Genomic DNA, 20,601 nt, shown 5'->3' on the forward strand with positions numbered 1-20,601 from the left:
CTCCCCGCCCGGCGCGGGCCGTTCGCCGCCTCATGCTCCGCGGGGCTCCCCCGGGGTCCGTCCCGCTCCGCCGGGCAAGGTGACCTTTCGCTTCCTCCCCGGCACGCGGTGCGAGCACACAGGTCTCTGCTGCCGATGCCTCGTGTCCCCGGCACTGCCCCGGAGGCTCCTTCCCGCCCGGTTTTGGGTACCGGGGCGCTGCAAGAGCCCCCCGGCCCTCCGGCTGCTGCCCTGACACCTGCCCCGGCTCCGCGGCTGCAGGGCTTGCTCTGCCTCCCCCTGCGGAATATTGCATCCTTTTTTCAGCAAAAAAGGAGCTCGCTTTGAGCCAGGGCCTGGTTTGGGCTTTGGTTCTCACCCTGACGGTTCTTTTTGTACTGTGTGTGTTAAGGAAATTACAAAACTGTCATTGAAAATACGTGCCTTGTTTTAATTCCCAGGGCAGCACTGGGAAGCTCAGCAGTGCACTACAGAGCTAAAAATATAAAAGCCTTAAAACATTTGAAAGATTCCTATATGGTTAGTTATGTCCCACGAGTTTAGGTTAAGGATGTGATGTACTTTATTTACAGTTTTTAGGGTGACTTCAGGTATGGTTCATGCACCAGAGGGTTTCAGTCACTGGGATGTTGATCTCGGCTGTGCCTAAATGTTTCTTCAAGATCTTTTCTCTGCTTTGGTTCCAAACACCGGGAGATTCCTTTTTTAATTGACTTTTTTTTTTAATGACGGTGTAACAAAGATGACTGTATATGCTTTTGTTTGATCTTGAGCTTGTTATCACTTTTATTAGAATAAAAACCTGTAATATAAGCTTGGTGACCCAAGAGAATGAATGCTTAGTCTTTATTTTGTGGAATAATAGTATTGATTTGGAAAATTGTTGAGAAATTTTACAAAGGCAAAACTGTTAAACACATTTTATGTGAAGTCACATGCCTGAGTTGAATCGGACTTGCCTGTGCTATTTTCTGTTTCATTCTTCAGGACAGCCTAGTTTCACTTTCAGCCCTTAGAAAAAGCCTTTCATTACTTCCTAGGTTCTGGTTATTTAATTTAACTATTAGTTAAGTATTTTCACTACCTTTTTAAAAAAGAAATAAAAGTTTAAATGGGGCTGCCTAGAATCAAGCGAGCGTCATAATGAGAAAACTCTAAATCTTAATGCAAAATTTAAAATGCGACTCTTGAAGTTGTCATTTCCTTCTACTGTCAGCTGTAAATAAAGAATGTATTTTGCTTTTCTGCTTTGTAGAATTCAATGGTTTAGGCAGGTACATGGGATTGGGAGAGTTTTTTAAACACAAAATTGATACATTTATTCCATTCTAACCTCAAGAAATGGCCTGCATACTTTTTCCTTACTGTACCAGCTTCACCCTGCCCCTGCAGGAGCTATGAGTAGTTAGTTTTGCAATTCAGTGGTTAAAAAGTTGAACAGGGACTTCGGGATTTTAATGCTCTGATTACCACAGAAGTTGAAACAGAAATGGCTGGAGAAGAGTGAAGGGGAATGTTCAGGAGTGTGACCAGTGGTGCTTCTCTAATGTAGCTTTTTCCCTCTTCAGTGCAATAATCTCTGCTGCCACTTTGAAAACCTGTTGGAGTAACTGTTGATGAACTATTTTTGGGGCTCGTATCTGATTACTTCCCACACACACGCTCTCCCAAAAAGGGGTTGAGTAGGGTGAGTTGCTTCACGGATGTAGTGTAAGAATTCTACAAAAATACAGTTGGCTTCAGGCTGTTACTTCAGACCAGGCTGCTAAACCCAGCATGGTGAAAATACGGACAGCAGAGAAGGCCAGTGCAAACTTCAGATCAGCACGGAATTTTGGCCTTTCCTTTTCTGGAGGAGGATTGTAGATTTGCCTTGTTGATTATTGCAACAAGATGTAATGTTTTGGTTAGAAAGATGATGGAAAGGTGAACTTTATGTGCAAATGGGAGTGGTGTGTAATCACCAGATCTCTATATGAAGCTGATTTGACACTTAAAGGTCATAGGATAAAGCTTTTTTAAGGTAGAAATCAATCCTTAGTGCTTTTACTTTTCTTTAGCTAGATCACGGCAGGAATTGAAGTGACAATTCTTGTGTTGAGAGTGGATATTTCTGACAATAATTTTCTTGGTTTTTTCTTTCAGACTGAGACTAATTATGGAAGAGAAATCCAGAAAATGACAGAAAAGCATTAGTTTTCCTCTTCTAGGACAGTCATGTTGGAAGGATTGGTAGCCTGGGTCCTTAACACCTACTTGGGCAAATATGTCAATAACCTGAACACAGACCAACTTTCAGTGGCACTTCTAAAGGGTGAGGGAGGCTTTGTGGTATTTTCTGTACTGTTTTCATATTGTGATTTAGAAAAGTGTTATGTTTTTGTAATAACTGGAAGGTGGAATAGAAATAATCACTTAATACTGTGTTTAATGTTTATATAAACCGTTTTAATACAGAGTTTGGTGCCAGAACTTTGCAATAAATAGTAAATGACCTTATATTCTTTGTTGCTTTTTATCAACATTCTTAAACCAATTTACATAAAATTTTCAGAAGTATGCTTAGCTGTCTTAGCATGTTGAATTTATGTCATTCTTTCTTGGTACTGTGCAGCAACTTTCCTGTCAAGGGACCATGGCAGAAGTGTCCTCCAGCCTCTTACCTCCTTTTATTGCTCGTAGTTACTCCCTGTAATCTGGTTTGTGTCATGTTGCATCCACGAGTTTTGTCCTTTGTACAGAGTCCTCAAATCAATGCTTTTTGTTCACCCTTTGCCGCTGTTATCTGCTGCTTCTGGTGAGAATGTTTTGTAATACTCCAAGGCTTTTCTGTGTGTGCTTTTTACAATACTAAGAAAATAAGTATCTCTTTTGAAAAGACAATAAGGAGAGGTTTTGTCTGTGGCTACAACAAAGTTCAGGTCTAGAGCCTCACAGAAGATTCCTTCTGGATGACCTCATCAAGTAGTTTGAGCACATGACATTGGAAAATTAACAAGTGTATCAAGTAACCGTTGTGATTGTAACACAATCCGAAGTGGTAGGTTGTCTGTTCTCGTTAAATCCCATTTAATTTTAAAAAAACGCAAACAATGCCTGTCATTTTAAGCTTAGAGTTGTAAAGTTGGCTTTCTTTAACATAGTTTTATTTAGCAGACTTGTCTTTTTGTTCTGCTTTGTATAGGTGCTGTTGAATTGGAAAACTTGCCACTAAAAAAAGATGCCTTAAAGGAGCTGGAATTACCATTTGAAGTAAAGGCAGGTTTGTATTTTGCTTGTGTATGCAGGACAGATGTTTCTAAACAGGAAGTATTGCATGTTTTAGGGGACCTGTGAGTCAGAGGCTTGAACAAATGAGGTAGCCTGATTTTTAGGTTATTTCTGTTCTAGCTTGTTTGTTTTTTACATCACTTTTTCCTTGAGGATTTTCAAGGGTGATAAAGTAAATTTTCACAGGAATCTGATAGTGTGTCTGTTTTGTTTATTCAGGTTTCATTGGCAAAATAACACTACAGATCCCTTTTTATCGTCCACATGTGGATCCATGGGTGATATCTGTTTCAAAACTGCACTTAATTGGTGCACCAGAAAAAAGAGAAGAGTTTGATGAGGAAAGGGAAAAGTTGCAAGAGAGAGAGCACAAGAAAGCCCTTCTGCTGGCACTTGAAGAAAAATGGAAGGTGAGTCAAGCTTGTGTTTCATGGTGAAGAAACGTCTGTGGTGGATGGATTGTACTCTAAGTCTCCTAATGAGAGAGAACAAATGCACGGGAAATGGAGTTAGAACTTGATTTGTACATGCTGACTGACGTAGTACAATTTCTGCCCTACCGCCCCTCACCATTATGTCGTATGTCGCACATATGTCGGAGATATGTAAATATCTTAACCTGTTTATTTTTTCTTTATCCCTGTTAACAGTGATTTCAGTGTAACAAAGTATATTGTCTCCTCACCAGCTGTTACAGTGGTTAGTAATGTTTATCCATGTTTGCTCTTACAGAAAGAACAACAACAGAAAGGGGAGTCTTACTGGTACTCAGTTACCGCATCTGTAGTCACGAGAATTGTAGAAAACATCGAAGTAAGTCTGTGCTTTCGAGTGGTTGGCAGTTACACATTTGCCTTTAAAATGGAGAATAATTGTAGGATAGCAAAAAAAGTACAGTGGTACAGTGTGTTGGGAAAGTGGCTCATTTTTGGGAGAAGGGCAGGGTCTGATGGTGTCTGAAGAGAAGGTAGAACCGGGGAGTACAAAAACAGAAATGAGGAATAGGGTTTCTCTTAGGTTAAATATCTAGTAGAAATTAATTGGAAAATTGCAGAAATTAGGTATTAAATTGCTCCAGCATTAATGAAAAGTACTACTGTCTGCCATAATGATGTAAATAGTATCTTTAGTAATGTCTTTTTTTTATCCAGTTAAAAATCCAGGATGTGCATTTGAGGTTTGAAGATGGTGTCACAAATCCCTCACAGCCATTTGCGTTTGGCGTCTGCATCAAAAATGTGTCAATGCAAAATGCAGTGTTTGAACCAGTAAGTGCAACTTGTGCATACAAGAGCAGCTCAGATGGGATGCTGCGTTTTACGGGTGCTAGTAAATACTCAGTAAAACATGGCATTTTAATAACCTTTTGGTTGTTGTAATAAATTGAGCATTTCGTCTTTTTTATTTGGTATGTAGAACTAAAAACTACATGGCACATGGTGTGTGATCTTGACTTTACTCCACTTCTTCTACTCCAGGTGGAAAAGCTGATGCGGAAAAAACAGATGGATGTTGCTGATTTCAGTGTTTATTGGGATACCAGTTGCACTTTACTGGGTGACCTTCCTCCTGGGCAGCTACAGGTACATGAGAGAAGTTTTGCATACGAAAGAGAGGTAGTTGTTACTCTCCTTTCTGTACTGCAGACCTGACTGGTGTAGAATTTATTGGATTTGGTCTTTTAAGAGCAACAGAAGTCTATGGTTTCATGCTTTAGTGATAGGATACATGTGCGATCCACAAAGGCTGTGCTGTGAAATAGCTTGTTTTACTTTTGAAGAGAGAACACGTTCAATAAATTTTTTCCAATGGACTGGCCTGCTAGTAAAGTACATTCTAGTACATGAAACCAGTGCATCCTAATGACACCACGACACTGTTGTACACTCATTTCTTAGAGAGTAATTTGCTTGTAACCCCCAGGAAGCAATGGATAGAAGTATGGAAAGTCGTGATCATAATTACATCATGGAGCCTGTCTGCACTTCTGCTCTTCTCAAGAGAAATTGTTCTAAGGAGCCTTTAAGATCCCGCCATGCTCCACGCCTGGAATGTGACATTCAGCTTGAGACGATACCCCTGAAGCTCTCCCAGGTAAATAGCAACCATTTACCTGCCAGTAACTGGAACAGATAGCATAAAACTGGCAGTGTTTGTGACAGCTTAAATGCTATTATTGTAGCCTAACATTAATACTCTCTGAAAGATTTTATTTGAGAGGCAGCTCAAAGAGATATATTGAATAGGTTGTTCTAAAGTCAAGCATTCAAAATTATTTATTTATTTTACTGAAACCAATTACTGCAAAAAGAATTAAATTGTTGTTTGTTTATTGTAGTAATAGGAAGGGTGCATGTGGGGGGGTTTGATCTGTGCAATGTACAATAGCAGCTGATGTTATGTTGATAACCTGACATGGAAGATTTCATTCTGTGTTTTTGTAAATAAAGCTGTAAATCGAATGTCACACATGAACTACTAGTTGCTGGGAGAAGATGTGTCACATTGGGGAACAGAATTGTTATAATCCTAATCCTGCACCATGTGCAGGCCACTGGTTTTTTCCTCTTCTTTTCCTGGGAAAACACTCCAGTATCACCTCACTGATCTGTGTGTTGTTTCACTAAAAGATGCAGTATCAGCAGATCATGGGATTCTTAAAGGAACTGGCTAGAAAGGAACAACAGCTTAAATTCAGGAAGTGGAAACCAAAGGTTACAGTAACAGAGAAGTAAGTACATCTCCATATGTGGTGTTGTCAATAGGGTATTACAAGCTATATTAGAAAAACTAGAATGAGACAAATACAAAAATGTACATAATAACAATATGTTAGAGATTCAGTTTTCATGTTTTGTTCCCCTATCTCATAAATGAGTTTTAAATACTCAGATGTAATTCAGACGTAAAATTATCCTTACCGGAGGCTTTCAATCCAGTCTGTGTAACTCTAAATTTTGTTGTTTGTGCCTGATATGTGGCAGCTGGACTAAATCCCATTGGAGTGGTGGGACCCTGGGGAGCATCGTCCTACAGTCTGTAGGACCAGCCCATCTGTGCTGGCTCCAGTGCTACTGCTTTTCCTGGCCGTTGGCCCATTGCTTTTCACTGGGTTTCCTGCACCTTTCACCAGTTGGATATGGACTTGGGTTAGGTTTTTTTAAATGAGATACTGGTAATACAGCAATTGAAAATTGTTCCAGCTGCCGGGAATGGTGGATCTTTGCCCTGAATGCAAATCTTTCGGAGATCAGGGAGCAGAGGCAACGTTCCACCTGGCAGTTCGCGCTGCATCGGGCCCGGGATGCAGTGTCCTACACAGACTTGTACTACAGCAAGCTGAAGGGGGAACCACTGTCTGCTGCAGACCAGGTATTTAGACTTGAGTTTCTTCTACAGTGATGATTAATCATCTTACATTTGGTTTGTTTCATCTTTTCATGTTTAAAACCTGGGCAAGATAAGAAACATCTTTAGTTGTACTGCAGTCTGTTTTCACTGAACAGACTGTCTGCTGACCACAGCTGAGATTTTAATGATGAAACCTGGGCTTGTGGGAGGTGTGCGTGCTGCAGGGTTCATGTGTTTTTGTTTTGCACCGCAAAAAGCTGATTGGTTTTTGAGCTGTAACCAGTGTTCACCAAAAATAGCGTTAACTGCTATAGAATGCCTGTGACAGTTGGTGACATGCTTTCTTAACTCATGTTCTCTGTAGATCCAAAAGGTATTTAAATACCAGAGATGTGTCTACCCATATGCTTCGGTAGAGAATTGGGAAAAATTGTGGCTACTTGACAGTGTGTTTGGGGTTATTTGGCGGGTTTTGTTGGGGTTTTTTATTTGTTTTGTTTTTCCAAGTTGATTTGAGGATGAAGAATTTAATGCCCCTAATAATGAACCTATGACCTACTTCAGAAAGAAAAAACCCATGAACTACAATTAGCTGCTTTTTATCTTTAGGTATATTGGGACTTTTGCTTTAAATCAGTTCAGGGCACCATGTACCTCACCTGTATTAATTAAAGGTGCAATTCTGCTGTTACTTTTAAGTTGTATGTGGTCCTTACTTATGTAATTTGGAGATGAACTGTAGGAGTAGGTCAATATACAGAAAATTTTTATAGTACCTAGCGAAGCCAGGTCTCATAGAGCTTGTATTGTGTTCAGCAGAGCTGTGAAATGTAACAAGGTTAATGGCAGTGGACTAGAAAAATGTCTTTTGCTTTGTTGTTTCATGATAGTTTTTTTAGACTTGGGTGAATTGTCAGTTCCCACAAATAACTTGTTAATCAGTACAGAGAAGACAACATGTCTGAGTAACTGACTATGAATACTACATTGCCCTAATTTATCCAGTTCATTTCCTCCACCTTCTTTATTCAAGACAGAAGCTTTTTTTGCCCCTGGCTAAGCAAGGCATTCTGTTAAATCAATTTATTTTCCCTGGTTTAATTTTTGTTCTGCAAATCTTGCTTCTTATTTGTAATAGGAGGATATAGTTGTGAATTTTGTACAGTGGTAAAATAGTGTATTTTACAATGCAAATAAGGTTTATTTATAATTCGGGGAAATGTCAATGTTACAATTGCCTACATGACTTTCATTAATTTTTGTGTGCTGAGGCACTTGGATATGATCATTAATGCCATCTTAGTTTTTTCTACGAGTCCCTAACTCAGTGCAGAGATACTTGACATGTTTGTGAACAAGATTCTGTACTCCTTGAATGCAGGTACTTCACCTTTTTTGTCTTTCCAGGCACAAATGCATCGTATTGAGGATGAGCAGACTTATGAAGAATTGAAGGTTCTGTATGAGATAGTTCATAATAAATTTCATGACTTAGCTGAGGTGAGAGCATTCTCCATACAGTGTAATGTTTGCAATCTTTAAGTGATTATCTGAGGTAGTGTTCTGCTGGACAGCCTTATCAGGTATTTTCTTTGATTTAGAAGTGTGGCATTAATGCTAAAATTGCAGAAATGCTCAGTTCCTGCAGTCTTTACGGTTGTGTCACTTGCACAGTGACATCTTTTGTCTTGTCATATGATGATCTTCCCCAGCAGGATCCTTGCCAGAATTCCTAGGTCAGGTACTCCGCATCTTAAAAACAACAGAGTGGAAACCAAGGCCTGTAATGAATATTTTCCTGAAATAAACAGGTGCCAGAAGTGAGCCTCACAGAAATTACTTGGGGAACACACTTCATTAAATATAAACTAATCTCCATAACAACACAATATCATCTCTTGCAAATACAAATGTTAAAATGTAGAGCTGTGCTTTATGGTGTGAAGTGACTTCTTCTTTGGTTTAGTGTTTCTAGACTAAGATTTAAACAGTGATGTATGGCTTCATATATGCATAATCATATGCATATTTATATGTTCATATGAATACACAGCAGTTAAGTAATTATGTTTGTTACTTCTTTGCTGCTGCTCTCCTCTAGGCTGAGTATTCATTGAGAATATCACTGCTGGAGTGCTGAGTGAATTGGAGATGGAATTGTGCTTCTGTTGGGGTGGTTTTTGTACACTGGTGATACTCTCTCACTCAGCAGCAGTAACGTGTTATGTCTTGAATGTTCGGACACAGAGTGTTAAAGAGCCCTTGCCTGATTCCATTGGAGGCTCCCCTCCGGCAGAACCCGCCCATGGCAGCAGCACTGGGATGCTGCAGTACCTGCAGTCGTGGTTTCCTGGCTGGGGAGGTTGGTATGGATATGCTCAGCAGACTTATGAGGGTGAACCTTTTGAAGGGCTGCTGCCAGACCCGAAGGAACAGTGGAATCCAGAAGACATACTGGGTATGGACACGCAGGGTTTGCTCCCATGGTTTGATAGCTGGTCCAGGTACGCAGAAAGGGCTCTGGGCCTGTACTGTTAAAGGATTCTCTGTCAGCTGATGTACCCAGGCAGCAGAGCTTGCCTAAAGCTGAACACCCTGGGCAGTATGTTGGTACTTGGATACCTGCTTATTTCCAAAGCGATACATGGAATACATTTGCTTCCCCTGTTACTGTCATTTGTGGCAAAGAGCTTTGGGACCTTTTCTGTTCAAGTGTGTGTGAGAGGTCATATGACTGGGTGTAACAGGAATAGTACTGGGTTGTTGGGGTCTTTGTAAATTCAGGCTTACATTACCTTGATTGAAATAAAAGAGTTCTATGGAATATTCAGGTTTTTAAAGGAAAAAGGTATATCTGGTCTATTTCTTGTTTCTATTTTTCCCCCTGAGAGCTGGAGACATCTTTATTTTCATATTCGCAGGAACTTTCTTGTTCTTCAGTAGCCCTCCAGAAATTTAATTGATTTAACATGTTGGTTTTGGTTTTGTTTTTTATTAGGTGCGGATGAATTTTTTGACCCTGCTGCAGATGCTTCCAGCATGAATACCTTTACCAAGAGAGATCATGTTTTTGCTAAGTTAAATCTACAGCTGCAGGGTGGCTCTTTTACTCTGTTGCATGGGAAGAAGAAGGTAGTGCATGCTGAAGAGACAGCTTTTATGCAGCTGGAGTTTTCAGGTATTAAGCCCGTTTCCGGTCTTTCTTAAAAAAGACCAGAGCTGCCTCACAATTATTGTACTATATAACAAATTTCCATGTTAAATTTTTTAGTAGAAATTAATATATATAAAGACTTCAAAAATACTTATTTGTTGGACAGTATTTTTTTATTCATAAAATTTAAATAAAATGTATGCTGTACTAAAAGAAACAAAATAATTCTATGTATTTATATTCCAGGTGTAAAGATCTTGGCTGAATCCCTTCCTCGCAGAAAGTCTTCCCTTCTCAAAGTTCAGCTTGGTGGTCTTTTCCTGAGGGATTTGGCAACAGAAGGGACCATATTTCCTGTTCTTGTTTTCCCAAATCCTGTAGGTGAAAAAAACCCTATAAGTTACTATGTGGGATGCATAATTGTGTATGAAAATAATTGTACTCCAAAATTCAACTCAAAACATTTCTTATCCCAGAAAGGGAACACAAAAGTCTTGAGGAAAAGTTTCCACCTGTTGAATTTACTTTTTCTCTCTTTTTCCAAATATAATTTGTAGAACTCTTCATTTTTTACTCTGTATGCTTGTGACTTTAACCTGTCAGTTATATGTGTTGGGAAAAAGATAATTTGTTAAACAACATTTGATTTTTGGAACAATCAACATTGCTGCTTAATCAGTGATTGTTCTTTTCCATAAAGCTCTGTGGCCCAACGAATGGTTCTATTTCACCTGCATACTGGTACACTAAATGCAGAAATAAATTCTAGAAAATATTTCAATTTCTCTTCTGAGCGAACAAAATTTGAATCCAATGCCATGCGGATTTCTCGTGTATTTTGTACTGATTGCAATTTGCACTTCAGTGTTCAGCCTGTCTGCTGCAGGAGTGGAGAGTGTTTGCCTTCTTTCATTTGACCATGTCAGGGAAAAAAATGCATATAATAATCTCAGACTATACATATACTTCAACAGAAAAGACTTACGCTTATTATCAGGTGGCTTGGTTGATTTTATCTAAACAATCTTTTTCTTTTAAATTCTTATTAGCAAAAAGAGGTTGGCTGCATGTCTTCCTTTGGACTCCAAAGTTTGTCCTCAGAAATGACTAATGAGAACACTGGTAAAGATTTCATTTTATGTTTGATGACATAATTACTAGAAAACGAGAAATTTCAAAACTAAGTGCCTAGAGTTTGAATTAATGCAAATGCTTTTTGCAAATGGTAAAGATAAAATCATAGAAGCTTTGTTCAGATGTAAGGGTGCATGCAGGTTGACTTTAAAGAAAGGAAGAAACGATGTCTTTCAAGACAATAGGTGTTGCCCTTACTCTTAGTTTTGGTTTAAAAAGAAATTAGTAGGAATTCAACATTAGGACCCCAATTATACGTATGTTTTTGTATATATAGCCTTGTTGAATTCTGTTGATTGTAGAAGTTGAACATGTTACTTCCTTTTCTGTTACTGAAGAATTCTTAGAAACTTCTACTCACCCAGTACTACCAGTTAAAAATCAGTTATTAAATTCTTTGGGAGTTGTTTTTTGGTTTTGTCTATTTGTTTGTTTTGGGGTTTTTTTATAGCTGCTTTTTGTAACTCATTTTTTATTCAGTTGCAGATCCTGATGCCCCAGTATTTGAGATGCTTTATGAAAGAAATCCAATTCACAGCACTTTTGAGAGACGCCTGGAAGTCAGTACCAGACCTCTAAATATTATTTACAATCCACAAGCCATTAAGAAAGTAGCTGACTTCTTCTACAAGGGAAGGGTTCATTCCTCAGGTTAACCTTTAATGTGTTTTTTTGGTGGGGTTGGTGGATTTACATCTTTTCTTGTTTTTGATTTTTATTTATTTTCATTCTTAGAAATATAAAGCACTAATCAAAGAATCTTTAAGTTCAAATTTAGCAGTATTCCAAGTCTTCTCTGGAGGGTTTTGTTTCTTTGTTTTGTTCTTTAATTGAATCAGGGGTTTTGCTTTGGCAGGCTCCTGCAACTTCTGCTTTAAAATTGCAAGTTGCTGCTATACCCCATGGTGGATGTTCATGTCCCCTAAATTAAAATGCATAAATAAAGAGAGGGGAGTTGTTCCTGTAATGCGTTCTGGAAACTGATGGAGTTTTTTTGAGAGGGCAGTTGAAAGAGTATTTCTATAGTAATCATACAGAGGAAATAGCATTCTGGTGCCTGTTGTATCTCTTCTGTTGATTAGATAAAGACTGCCCTTTGTTATGGCTTCTTGAGGTACCTTGAGTTTTAGATTTGAGCATACTGGTTCCATAAATTTCTAAGGGCAACAAGATCTAGTACCTAACCCTGTAACACTCTAAAGTGGCCACCTTTGCACTTTTGGTTGTTAAAGTTCAGTTTTTGAGGAAATGAGAGGTGACAGTAAGCAACATTAGGAACATTAAAATGTTCTTGAAATACGAATTATTTTTCTGCTGATTATGGTAAATACCAAAAGATTCAAGTTACCTGGCATAAAGGTGTGTGTCGTGCCTTTTCTCACAAGGTGAGATTATTCCATAAATATTCAAGTTTAAAATAAACCACCCAACCAAACAAAAAACGACTGCCTACATAGGCACATCTTAATGTTTAGTTAGAATTTCCTCTGTGGCCATACTTAGCACCCTTTCTTTCTTCCTCAAATTTAATTACTTGGGCTGAAGGTCTGTGAAGTAAAGACCAGAAAAAGGTTTGGGGAGTGTTTTTTTTAGTGGGATTATTTGTTTTGTGCTTAGATACTTCCTTTTTTCTGTGCAGCAGCCTGGTGAATAGGCACAGGCAGTGGCTTTCACCTGCTGTGTTTTCCTGTTTTGTATTTTACTGCTAAAATTTAAAACTTTTATTTTTTCTCTTCCATTTTTTCTTCTGATTCAATAATGGGTGAACAAAGTTATACCTAGTCAGTTTTCCCTCTCTTGTGCAGGTTTTGGTTATCAATCTGAGTTAGAGGCAAGAGTGGCTGAAGCTGCCAGAAGACAGTACAACAAGCTGAAAATGCAGACAAAAGCTGAAATCAGACAAACGATCGACCGTTTATTAGTTGGAGACTTCATTGTAAGTTTTTGCCCCCAGAATGTCTAGGTGGACTTTTAGCCTTTCGGTTTAGGACTAGGAGCGCTAAAGAATGAGGTTTGTTGTTGTTTGTGTGAGCAGGATGGGAGTTTTCCAGGGGGTGGTGTAGATTCCTTTTGCTGTTAGTCAGTCCAGGCTTGAGGGTGCAGGGGATGTTTTCACCTGCTGAAAATGTTTCTTTATTGACTGCAGTGGGAGTCTGTGGTTTAACAAGGTACCAAACCTGAGTGTGGCTGGAGTTCGTGACAGTCAGCTCATCACAAGAAAAAGTGGCTAATTAGATGTTTCACATGGCTTTTTAAATTTGTTTTCTTATGGGCTATTATATCTTTCTTCTTAACTTTCAGGAAAACAGCAATAGCTGGACTGTGTGCCTTGATATCTTTGCCCCTCAGGTGATTTTTCCTGATGATTTCAAATTTGTGGATCCTGTGTTAGTTGTTGTAGATCTGGGAAGAATATTACTCACAAATTCTCAAGGTATGATCTAGAATTATTGCAGCTTTCCTTTTTTTAATATCTTCTTTCAGAAAGTCAGAGCTTAAAAAAAACGGGTAAAAAAGTACAAGGAAGTTTTTGAGGGGTGTTCCTGCTTTGTAAAGTAGAAAAGAATCCTTTTCTTAAGATAATAAAATGAAAGTTAATATCAGGCAATAAAGCCATTTGGACAAAACTTTCTGATGATAAAAATAGTTAAGTAGCTCTTACCTTTCATTTGGTTTCGAGGATCGTAAGAATTGTGTGGGCAGAGTAATGGGTTCTTTTTTTGACTTGGTTAAAAGTAAATCTTGTAGTAAGTGGGTTAAAAATGAGACAATAGTGTCTTTTAATAGCTTCTGTACTGCATTGTGACTGACACTTCTGTGAATGTAGAAGTATAGTAGGTTTCTTGTTGAGGAAAAAAGAAGTGACAGTGGAAGGAGGCAAGGACAGTACCAGATATGCTCTGTGTTAAAAAAAATAGGACTTCATACAGGATGATCAGATAATGATAGAAAACATCTCAGGAGGGAGGAGAATACGTTGGTTTGTTTGTTTGTTTATTTACTGTTTTTTTAATCCGCAGAAGACTCTAAGAGGAGTGCAGGTGCCATTTCTTCAGAAGTCAATGAGTTGAGTGATGAGGAATATATAACACCTCTTGCAACTCCTCCCAATACTCCACCACCAGAATCCAACACCAATAGTGGCACCAAAGTGTCTGAATTTACTGGAGTAGAAATAAGTGAAGAGCAACTACAGGCACACTTAATGAGTAAAAAAATGTATGAGAGATACACACTTTCTTTTATGGACCTTCAGATCATGGTGGGCCGAGTGAAAGACAACTGGAAGCATGTGCAGGATAGTGATGTGGGTCCAACTCATGTGGTAGAAAAATTCAATGTTCACCTGCAGCTGGAGCGCAGACTGATATACACATCTGACCCAAAATATCCAGGAGTCGTCTTGTCTGGCAATTTGCCAGACTTGAAAATTCACATCAATGAAGACAAAATCCTGGCTCTGAAGAACTGTTTGACACTGCTGAGTACATCTGAAGCTAAGTCTGCAGAGGTAGACCAGTTTGGCAGTTTGCATGATTCTGTAATGAATCTAACACAGAGTGTTGTCATGCTGGAACAACACACCCGGGAAGTTCTTGTTGAATCCCAGCTGCTTTTGGCTGAGTTCAAAGTAAACTGTATGCAGCTGGGTGTTGAGAGTAACGGGCGATACATCTCTGTGCTCAAAGTTTTTGGCACCAATGCCCATTTTGTGAAAAGGCCTTATGATGCAGAGGTGTCCCTGACTGTCCATGGCCTGTTACTGGTTGATACTATGCAAACATATGGAACAGATTTTGATCTTTTGATGGCTTCTCATAAGAACCTGAGCTTTGATGTGCCAACAGGAAGCCTTCGAGACAGCAGGGCTCAATCCCCAGTTTCTGGATCACAAGATGCACGTCCCATTGATGTAGCTGGTTTGGCAGAGAGATGCACTACAGCCTCCAGCACCTCACTTGGTAACAACGGAAAAGATCAAGAGTCCTTGATAAAGTTGGAGTATCAGTTTGTGAGTGCAGAATGCCCATCGATGAACTTGGATAGCAGTCTGCAGGTGATCTCTGTACAGGTGAACAACCTGGATATCATCCTTAACCCAGAGACTATTGTTGAACTGATTGGGTTCCTCCAGAAATCTTTCCCCAAGGAGAAAGAAGATTCTAGTCCTCAGCCTTTAATAGCTGACTTGGAGAGAGGTTGGAGGGAACAGGAAACATTCCAGTCTACTTACGCACAGAACACAGAGGTAGCGGTCGATATTCACTGGTTAAATGTTCTTCTCCTCAGGACAGTTGGCATGGCAAATGGAGAAAAATATGGCAGAAAAATTGCAACAGCCAGTATTGGTGGCACCAAAGTCAATGTCTCCATGTGTAGTAAACTGGATGTGAATGGCTCTCTTGGATGCCTTCACCTTATGGATCTGACCCAAGACAATGTAAAGAACCAGTACGTGGTGAGCATAGGGAACACAGGGAGGTATGAAAATCTCATTGGCGATGTAAATTTCTTTGAATCTTTATTTTTTAGGCTTGATGATGGAAATAGCCTTCCAGATGCTTTAAGTTTCACTTTCACAGAAAAGTCAAAAGAAGAGTGTTTTCTCAACCTCAAAATGGCTTCCTTGCACTACAACCACTCAGCCAAATTTTTGAAAGAACTGACTTTGTCCATGGATGAGCTGGAAGAGAATTTCCGCAGCATGTTGAAAAGTGCAGCTTCAAAAGTTACTACAGTCTTGGCAACTAAAACTGCTGAATACAGTGAAATGGTTTCTTTGTTTGATACCATACCGCGATCAAGAGATATTGCCAGTGCAGAAGATAATGAAGGCAATGCATTTGGATCACAGCCCCTCAAAACTGATACTATCAAGCTTATATTAAATGTAAACATTGAATCGCCAGTTGTCTCCATACCTCGAAAGCCTGGTAGCTCTGAATTGCTTGTAGGTCATCTAGGACAAATATCTATTCAGAATTTTGTACCAGGAGAAGATGAGTCTACAAGTGATAGGCTGCAAGTTGAAATTAAAGATATTAAGATGTATTCATTAAATAGTAGTCAATTTACAAACAAGAAGGAGCCTGCAAGTGAGATACCCCATGGACCACATTCTTCCTCAGGTCCTGCCAGCATTACCAGCCAGGAAGAAACTCATTTTACTCGTCATGACTTCTTTGAATCATTACATAAAGGCCATGGTATGTGAATCAGAGGAGTCTTAATTATTATAATGTGAGTAGTATATGTGTCAAAAATGTGTATTGACCATAGGTCTAATTTATATTCTGCTTCACCCATCCTACTAAAATACATTGGTCAGTTTTAATGACAATGGGCTAGTTATTGTATTTATATCTTTTTTTGGTCTCCTAAGCAAAAACTGAATGGTGCCTTTTATGCAGAAATTGAGCAAAACATAACCACACAACCTTAGTCCAGCATTGCTCACATTCTGAGCAAGTTCAATAGCTACTGTGTTACTTCCTCCATACAGTATTTATGGGATAATCAGTTCACTTATTCTAATGTTGTTTTAATTTCACTTTCTCTTAAAGCTTTCCACATTCTGAATAATACCACCATCCAGTTTAAATTGGAAAAGATACCACTAGAGAAAGATTTGGATTTAACTTTCCCTCTGTGTAATGAAGAGTTTGGAATATCAAGCATCATGAAGATTGAAGGGAAATTTGTGAACCCTCTTCAGGTACAGAAGTGTAGTATTTCCACTATCAATATAAAAGTATTTCCCTGCATAGAAGATAAGTATTTTTCAGGCCAGTATCTTCAGGTTTAACATGTTGATAGTTTAGAAATCTGATCCTTATATACGTGATTAAAAGAGACAGTCTTAAGTCATGATAATAATGACCAATATTTAACCTTGTTTGGGGGCATTTTAGACGTCTTAATGAATTAGTATAACTTTTGCTTATCTTGAACACAGAAGGAAAAGTAAATGTGTCACTGTCCAAGTAAGTTTATTTGCAGTTCTAGTTGAAACTAAGCATTAAAATGCCATTACCTTGAAAAAAATCTGTGCAGGAGCAGAGGTTTTAAATAGAGGAAACTGAAACTTCTAATGCTAAGGAGACAAGCAATGATGGCTAAGTGGAATGTTTGTTTCATACATTACTGTGTAAGCTCAGGGGGTGAATTATTTTTAACTAACTCTGTGTGGATGGTTTTTCCCCAGGGATACAAGGTATCCTATTCTAGGATCCCATCCCATGTGTTTCTAGGTGGTGTCATCTTGCAGAGCTAATACAGAAGAACTGTTTTGCTTCAGTTTTGCATTATACCTTGTTTTGGATTGTTTTTTTCTTGGATGAACTTAAAATTTTTGTGGGCTGGCATACCACTTATGAGTTTTAACATATATGTATTAATTCTATTAATATATAGAGCTCCAATGTGAGGATTGTTTCTTTTCTCTATGTTGTAGGTGGTGTTAGCAAAACATGTGTATGAACAAGTCCTTCAGACTCTGGATAATTTAATTTACAGTGAAGACTTGAACAAGTTTTCAACCACTTCTACATCTCCAGCTGGTCTTAGTTCTCCTTCAGCATCACTTCATAGTACAGCCACAGAATTCTTGAGTGAACGGAAGGAAAATGGTTTATTCAGCCACTCTAGTTTTAATTCTGTTCCAAACAAGCCCTTAGCTATCAGGGAAACAAAATCTTTTACTCAGATTCAAGCAAACTTTCACATCTCAGAGCTCCAGGTTCAGTTAAGTGGTGATCTCACACTTGGGGCACAAGGTCTCGTGAGCCTTAAGTTTCAGGATTTTGATGTTGAGTTTGCCAAAGATCACCCTCAGACCTTGTCCATTCAGATTGCCTTACGTTCCCTGCTGATGGAAGATCTCCTGGAAAAGAAACCAGACTCAAAGTATAAGAACCTCATGGTGTCCCGTGGAGCACCCAAACCGTCCAATTTAGCACATAAGGAATATCTTTCACAGTCCTGTCCCTCAGTATCCAATGCAGAATATCCAGATATGCCACGGTCCCTCCCTTCCCATATGGAAGAAGCACCTAATGTCTTTCAGCTGTACCAAAGACCAGTTTGTGCCTCCCGTAAGAAGCAAAAAGAAGATGCTGATTCTGAGTATCCTCTGACTCCACCTCCTTCTCCATCAGCAGACAGATCCAAGTTGCCCTGTGGAAAAAGTAACTTTGATGATTCATTAGTTCATATCAATATATTTCTAGTGGATAGGAAACATCCTGAATTTTCTTCTCGCTATAACAAAATTAATCGTAGTGTAGATGTTGATTTTAATTGTCTAGATGTGTTAATAACTTTGCAAACTTGGGTAGTGATACTGGATTTCTTTGGGATTGGATCCACTGCTGATAACCATGCTATGAAGCCACAGCCTGAAGATACTCAGCAGACAATCAAATCAGAAATAAATTCCTTGTCAGCTTCTCAAGCCCAAGAGCCTGTAAACACTAAACTGGATCTAAAGGTATACTTGAGATGCAAAACAGTAATGGGATTGTCTGTCATAAAACTTCTGGTTTATAGAAACTTAAGGTGACATTTACATCAAGTGTCTTATATTCTAGTGGGGAGTATACATAAATGCAGAAACAGATTTAAAATGGGTGTAGATGTAGTTAAAAGAAAAAAAAAAGGAGTTATAGAAGGAGTTACTGAAAAGCAGAACATTTGCAAAGTGCTTGGCTCCCTTGTTCTGTGTCCCTCTCTTGAATGAAAAGGTTGCTTCAGTATTAAAGACCTAACATGCTGCAATTGGCACTGTGCTGTTCTAGGTACTATGGAATTTATTTATGCAAAAAAATTCTATATTTTATAAATATATTCTGTATGTATAAACATATTTTTTGAAAAACACATTATGTATGTGTATATAATGTAGTCTTTGCCCAGAGGCCCTGCAGTCTTAATTTACATGTGACAAATCTTGAAAGAGAAGAACATGAAGGTAACAGTGCTGGGATTTCTTCTTGGCCTGATAATTCTGAATAGCTTGGGAGACCCATTAATGTGCAAACAAGGCAGTAAAAATGTTGCTCTCCTTCAGTGTCTCCTGATCAGATAATTGTTGTGTGCCATTCATGTGTTACAGTGCAATTGTCTTGAAAAAAAGCTAAACAAGATGTTCAAGCTCTGAAGTCATGTTGTTTCATACCAATTTGTTCCTGTTTTGTTTGACCAGGTCCATTCTTTATCCTTAGTCCTGAATAAGGCAACCAGTGAGCTTGCTAAAGCCAGTGTGGCAAAACTTGCAGCTCACTTGGAAGTGATTGGTGAGTAGATTGAAGGGTCCGGTTTGTTTGCAGCTTAAAGTAAGATGAGGTGTGCACTGGAATTATGATTTTAAATGTTTTTATTTTGGTCCTCATTGGGTTTTTGTGTGTTTTTCTTGGGCAAAATGCACATTCTCCTCCCACTGCTTCTTCCTCTGCTTTTTCAGGGTTTGTTTTAAATCCTGGCATCCCTCCCAGTTGTCACCTTTCATCATTGTAGCTGAGATTGGCTGTGATTTTAATGCTTCACTTTCACAGAGCAGAACATTAGTTTTTATTACTGTTTTAGAGGAAAAAAAGGAGTTGCATCTAAGTTTCACAAATCAAAGTGGTGTGATCACGTGATGTGTGTAAAGCCTAGAGTAATGTGTGGGTTAATACAACCTTTGTAGCAGAAGGACGTGATTTTCTTTGAACACAAAGTTTAATGTTTAGTTGAATTGATGTACTTAATTACTTGTAAGGATGCTATCCCACTAATAGAAGCTTTTGGGGTTTAGTAACTGATCTGTGTTTGTGGATCCTGATTGTCTGCCCTTTGTTTTTCAGAGGGAGATTTAGCCTTGCAGGGAAGTATTGGAAGTCTGTCCTTAAGTGATCTTACAGCTCATGGAGAATTTTACAGAGAACGTTTCACTACAAGTGGTGAAGAAGCACTCATTTTCCAAATCTTTAAGTATGAATTTAAACTTCTTGTTACTCAATATTAGCTTGGTACTCCATTAACTTCCAACACACTCCCCGCAAAAAAAACAAAAAAAAAGTCAAACAAACCCACAAAACCCAAGCCTACAACTGTCAGGGCTGCATGATTCTGCTTTGGCCTCTTGGGACTTAAGTGGGACTTAAAATATTTTCAGTCATAAACTTGAGATTTTTAACTTACCTTTGTCCTGCAATGTACAAAAAAAATGGAAAAGTAGTTTTTTATTTCCTTTTAAAGCTGTTCTTGAAAGTATTTACATGATAGTTTGTTCCTAGCTAAAACAGTTGTTTTTTAAAAGTTGGAAGAGGTATTCACCTGATGAAATAGATTTTCCATTGCTCCTTAATTTTGGAATTAGGGGTTTGCTTTTGTCATACTGTAAACTTGAATTTCTTTGTTTTATTTAAAGCAATAGTTCTTATCCTGCAATGTTTCCTGGTTCTCCAATTAATCAGATTAGAAATTATCCAAGTAGTGTTATGGAATTAATTTCAAATATGACAGCATGCTGATTCAGAATTGAATGTACACATTATCCTGCAGTAGAGTACTTACCTTAAAAGCCACGGTTCTGATATAAAATCACCAAAGCTCTAACTGGTATGCAAAGATTAAAGGTACATTCCAAATGTAGAATTTTCCTGTTTGCTTAATTAAAACTCAGCAGCACTTAAACGTACAAAATTTAGAAG

At 38.6% G+C, this 20,601-nt stretch overlaps 1 protein-coding gene across 6 annotated transcripts in view; it reads left to right on the forward strand.

Moving 5' to 3' along the window:
* The first annotated feature begins 2,145 nt into the window (after nucleotides 1-2,145).
* VPS13D (vacuolar protein sorting 13 homolog D) overlaps nucleotides 2,146-20,601 on the forward strand; it is a 94,653-nt gene continuing 76,197 nt past the window's right edge. For 4 of the 6 annotated variants that reach the window (XM_017735033.1, XM_017735035.1, XM_008634258.2 and 1 more), the window contains exons 1-22: nucleotides 2,146-2,314; nucleotides 3,185-3,262; nucleotides 3,490-3,680; nucleotides 4,003-4,083; nucleotides 4,422-4,538; nucleotides 4,749-4,853; nucleotides 5,194-5,364; nucleotides 5,901-6,001; nucleotides 6,474-6,642; nucleotides 8,029-8,121; nucleotides 8,869-9,079; nucleotides 9,620-9,799; nucleotides 10,022-10,152; nucleotides 10,825-10,897; nucleotides 11,390-11,560; nucleotides 12,715-12,845; nucleotides 13,211-13,343; nucleotides 13,930-16,116; nucleotides 16,474-16,625; nucleotides 17,364-18,398; nucleotides 19,113-19,203; nucleotides 19,753-19,879. In XM_017735033.1, coding sequence (XP_017590522.1) covers nucleotides 2,218-2,314; nucleotides 3,185-3,262; nucleotides 3,490-3,680; nucleotides 4,003-4,083; nucleotides 4,422-4,538; nucleotides 4,749-4,853; nucleotides 5,194-5,364; nucleotides 5,901-6,001; nucleotides 6,474-6,642; nucleotides 8,029-8,121; nucleotides 8,869-9,079; nucleotides 9,620-9,799; nucleotides 10,022-10,152; nucleotides 10,825-10,897; nucleotides 11,390-11,560; nucleotides 12,715-12,845; nucleotides 13,211-13,343; nucleotides 13,930-16,116; nucleotides 16,474-16,625; nucleotides 17,364-18,398; nucleotides 19,113-19,203; nucleotides 19,753-19,879 — 5,825 coding nt within the window. In that variant the 5' untranslated portion in view covers nucleotides 2,146-2,217. The remainder of the gene's footprint in view (nucleotides 2,315-3,184; nucleotides 3,263-3,489; nucleotides 3,681-4,002; nucleotides 4,084-4,421; nucleotides 4,539-4,748; nucleotides 4,854-5,193; nucleotides 5,365-5,900; nucleotides 6,002-6,473; nucleotides 6,643-8,028; nucleotides 8,122-8,868; nucleotides 9,080-9,619; nucleotides 9,800-10,021; nucleotides 10,153-10,824; nucleotides 10,898-11,389; nucleotides 11,561-12,714; nucleotides 12,846-13,210; nucleotides 13,344-13,929; nucleotides 16,117-16,473; nucleotides 16,626-17,363; nucleotides 18,399-19,112; nucleotides 19,204-19,752; nucleotides 19,880-20,601) is intronic. The other 2 variants (XM_017735034.1, XM_017735036.1) reach the window with 2 other exon arrangements.

Source organism: Corvus brachyrhynchos, unplaced genomic scaffold (genome assembly GCF_000691975.1).
Source record: "Corvus brachyrhynchos isolate BGI_N302 unplaced genomic scaffold, ASM69197v1 scaffold395, whole genome shotgun sequence".
In the NCBI taxonomy this organism is placed as follows: Eukaryota; Metazoa; Chordata; class Aves; order Passeriformes; family Corvidae; genus Corvus; species Corvus brachyrhynchos.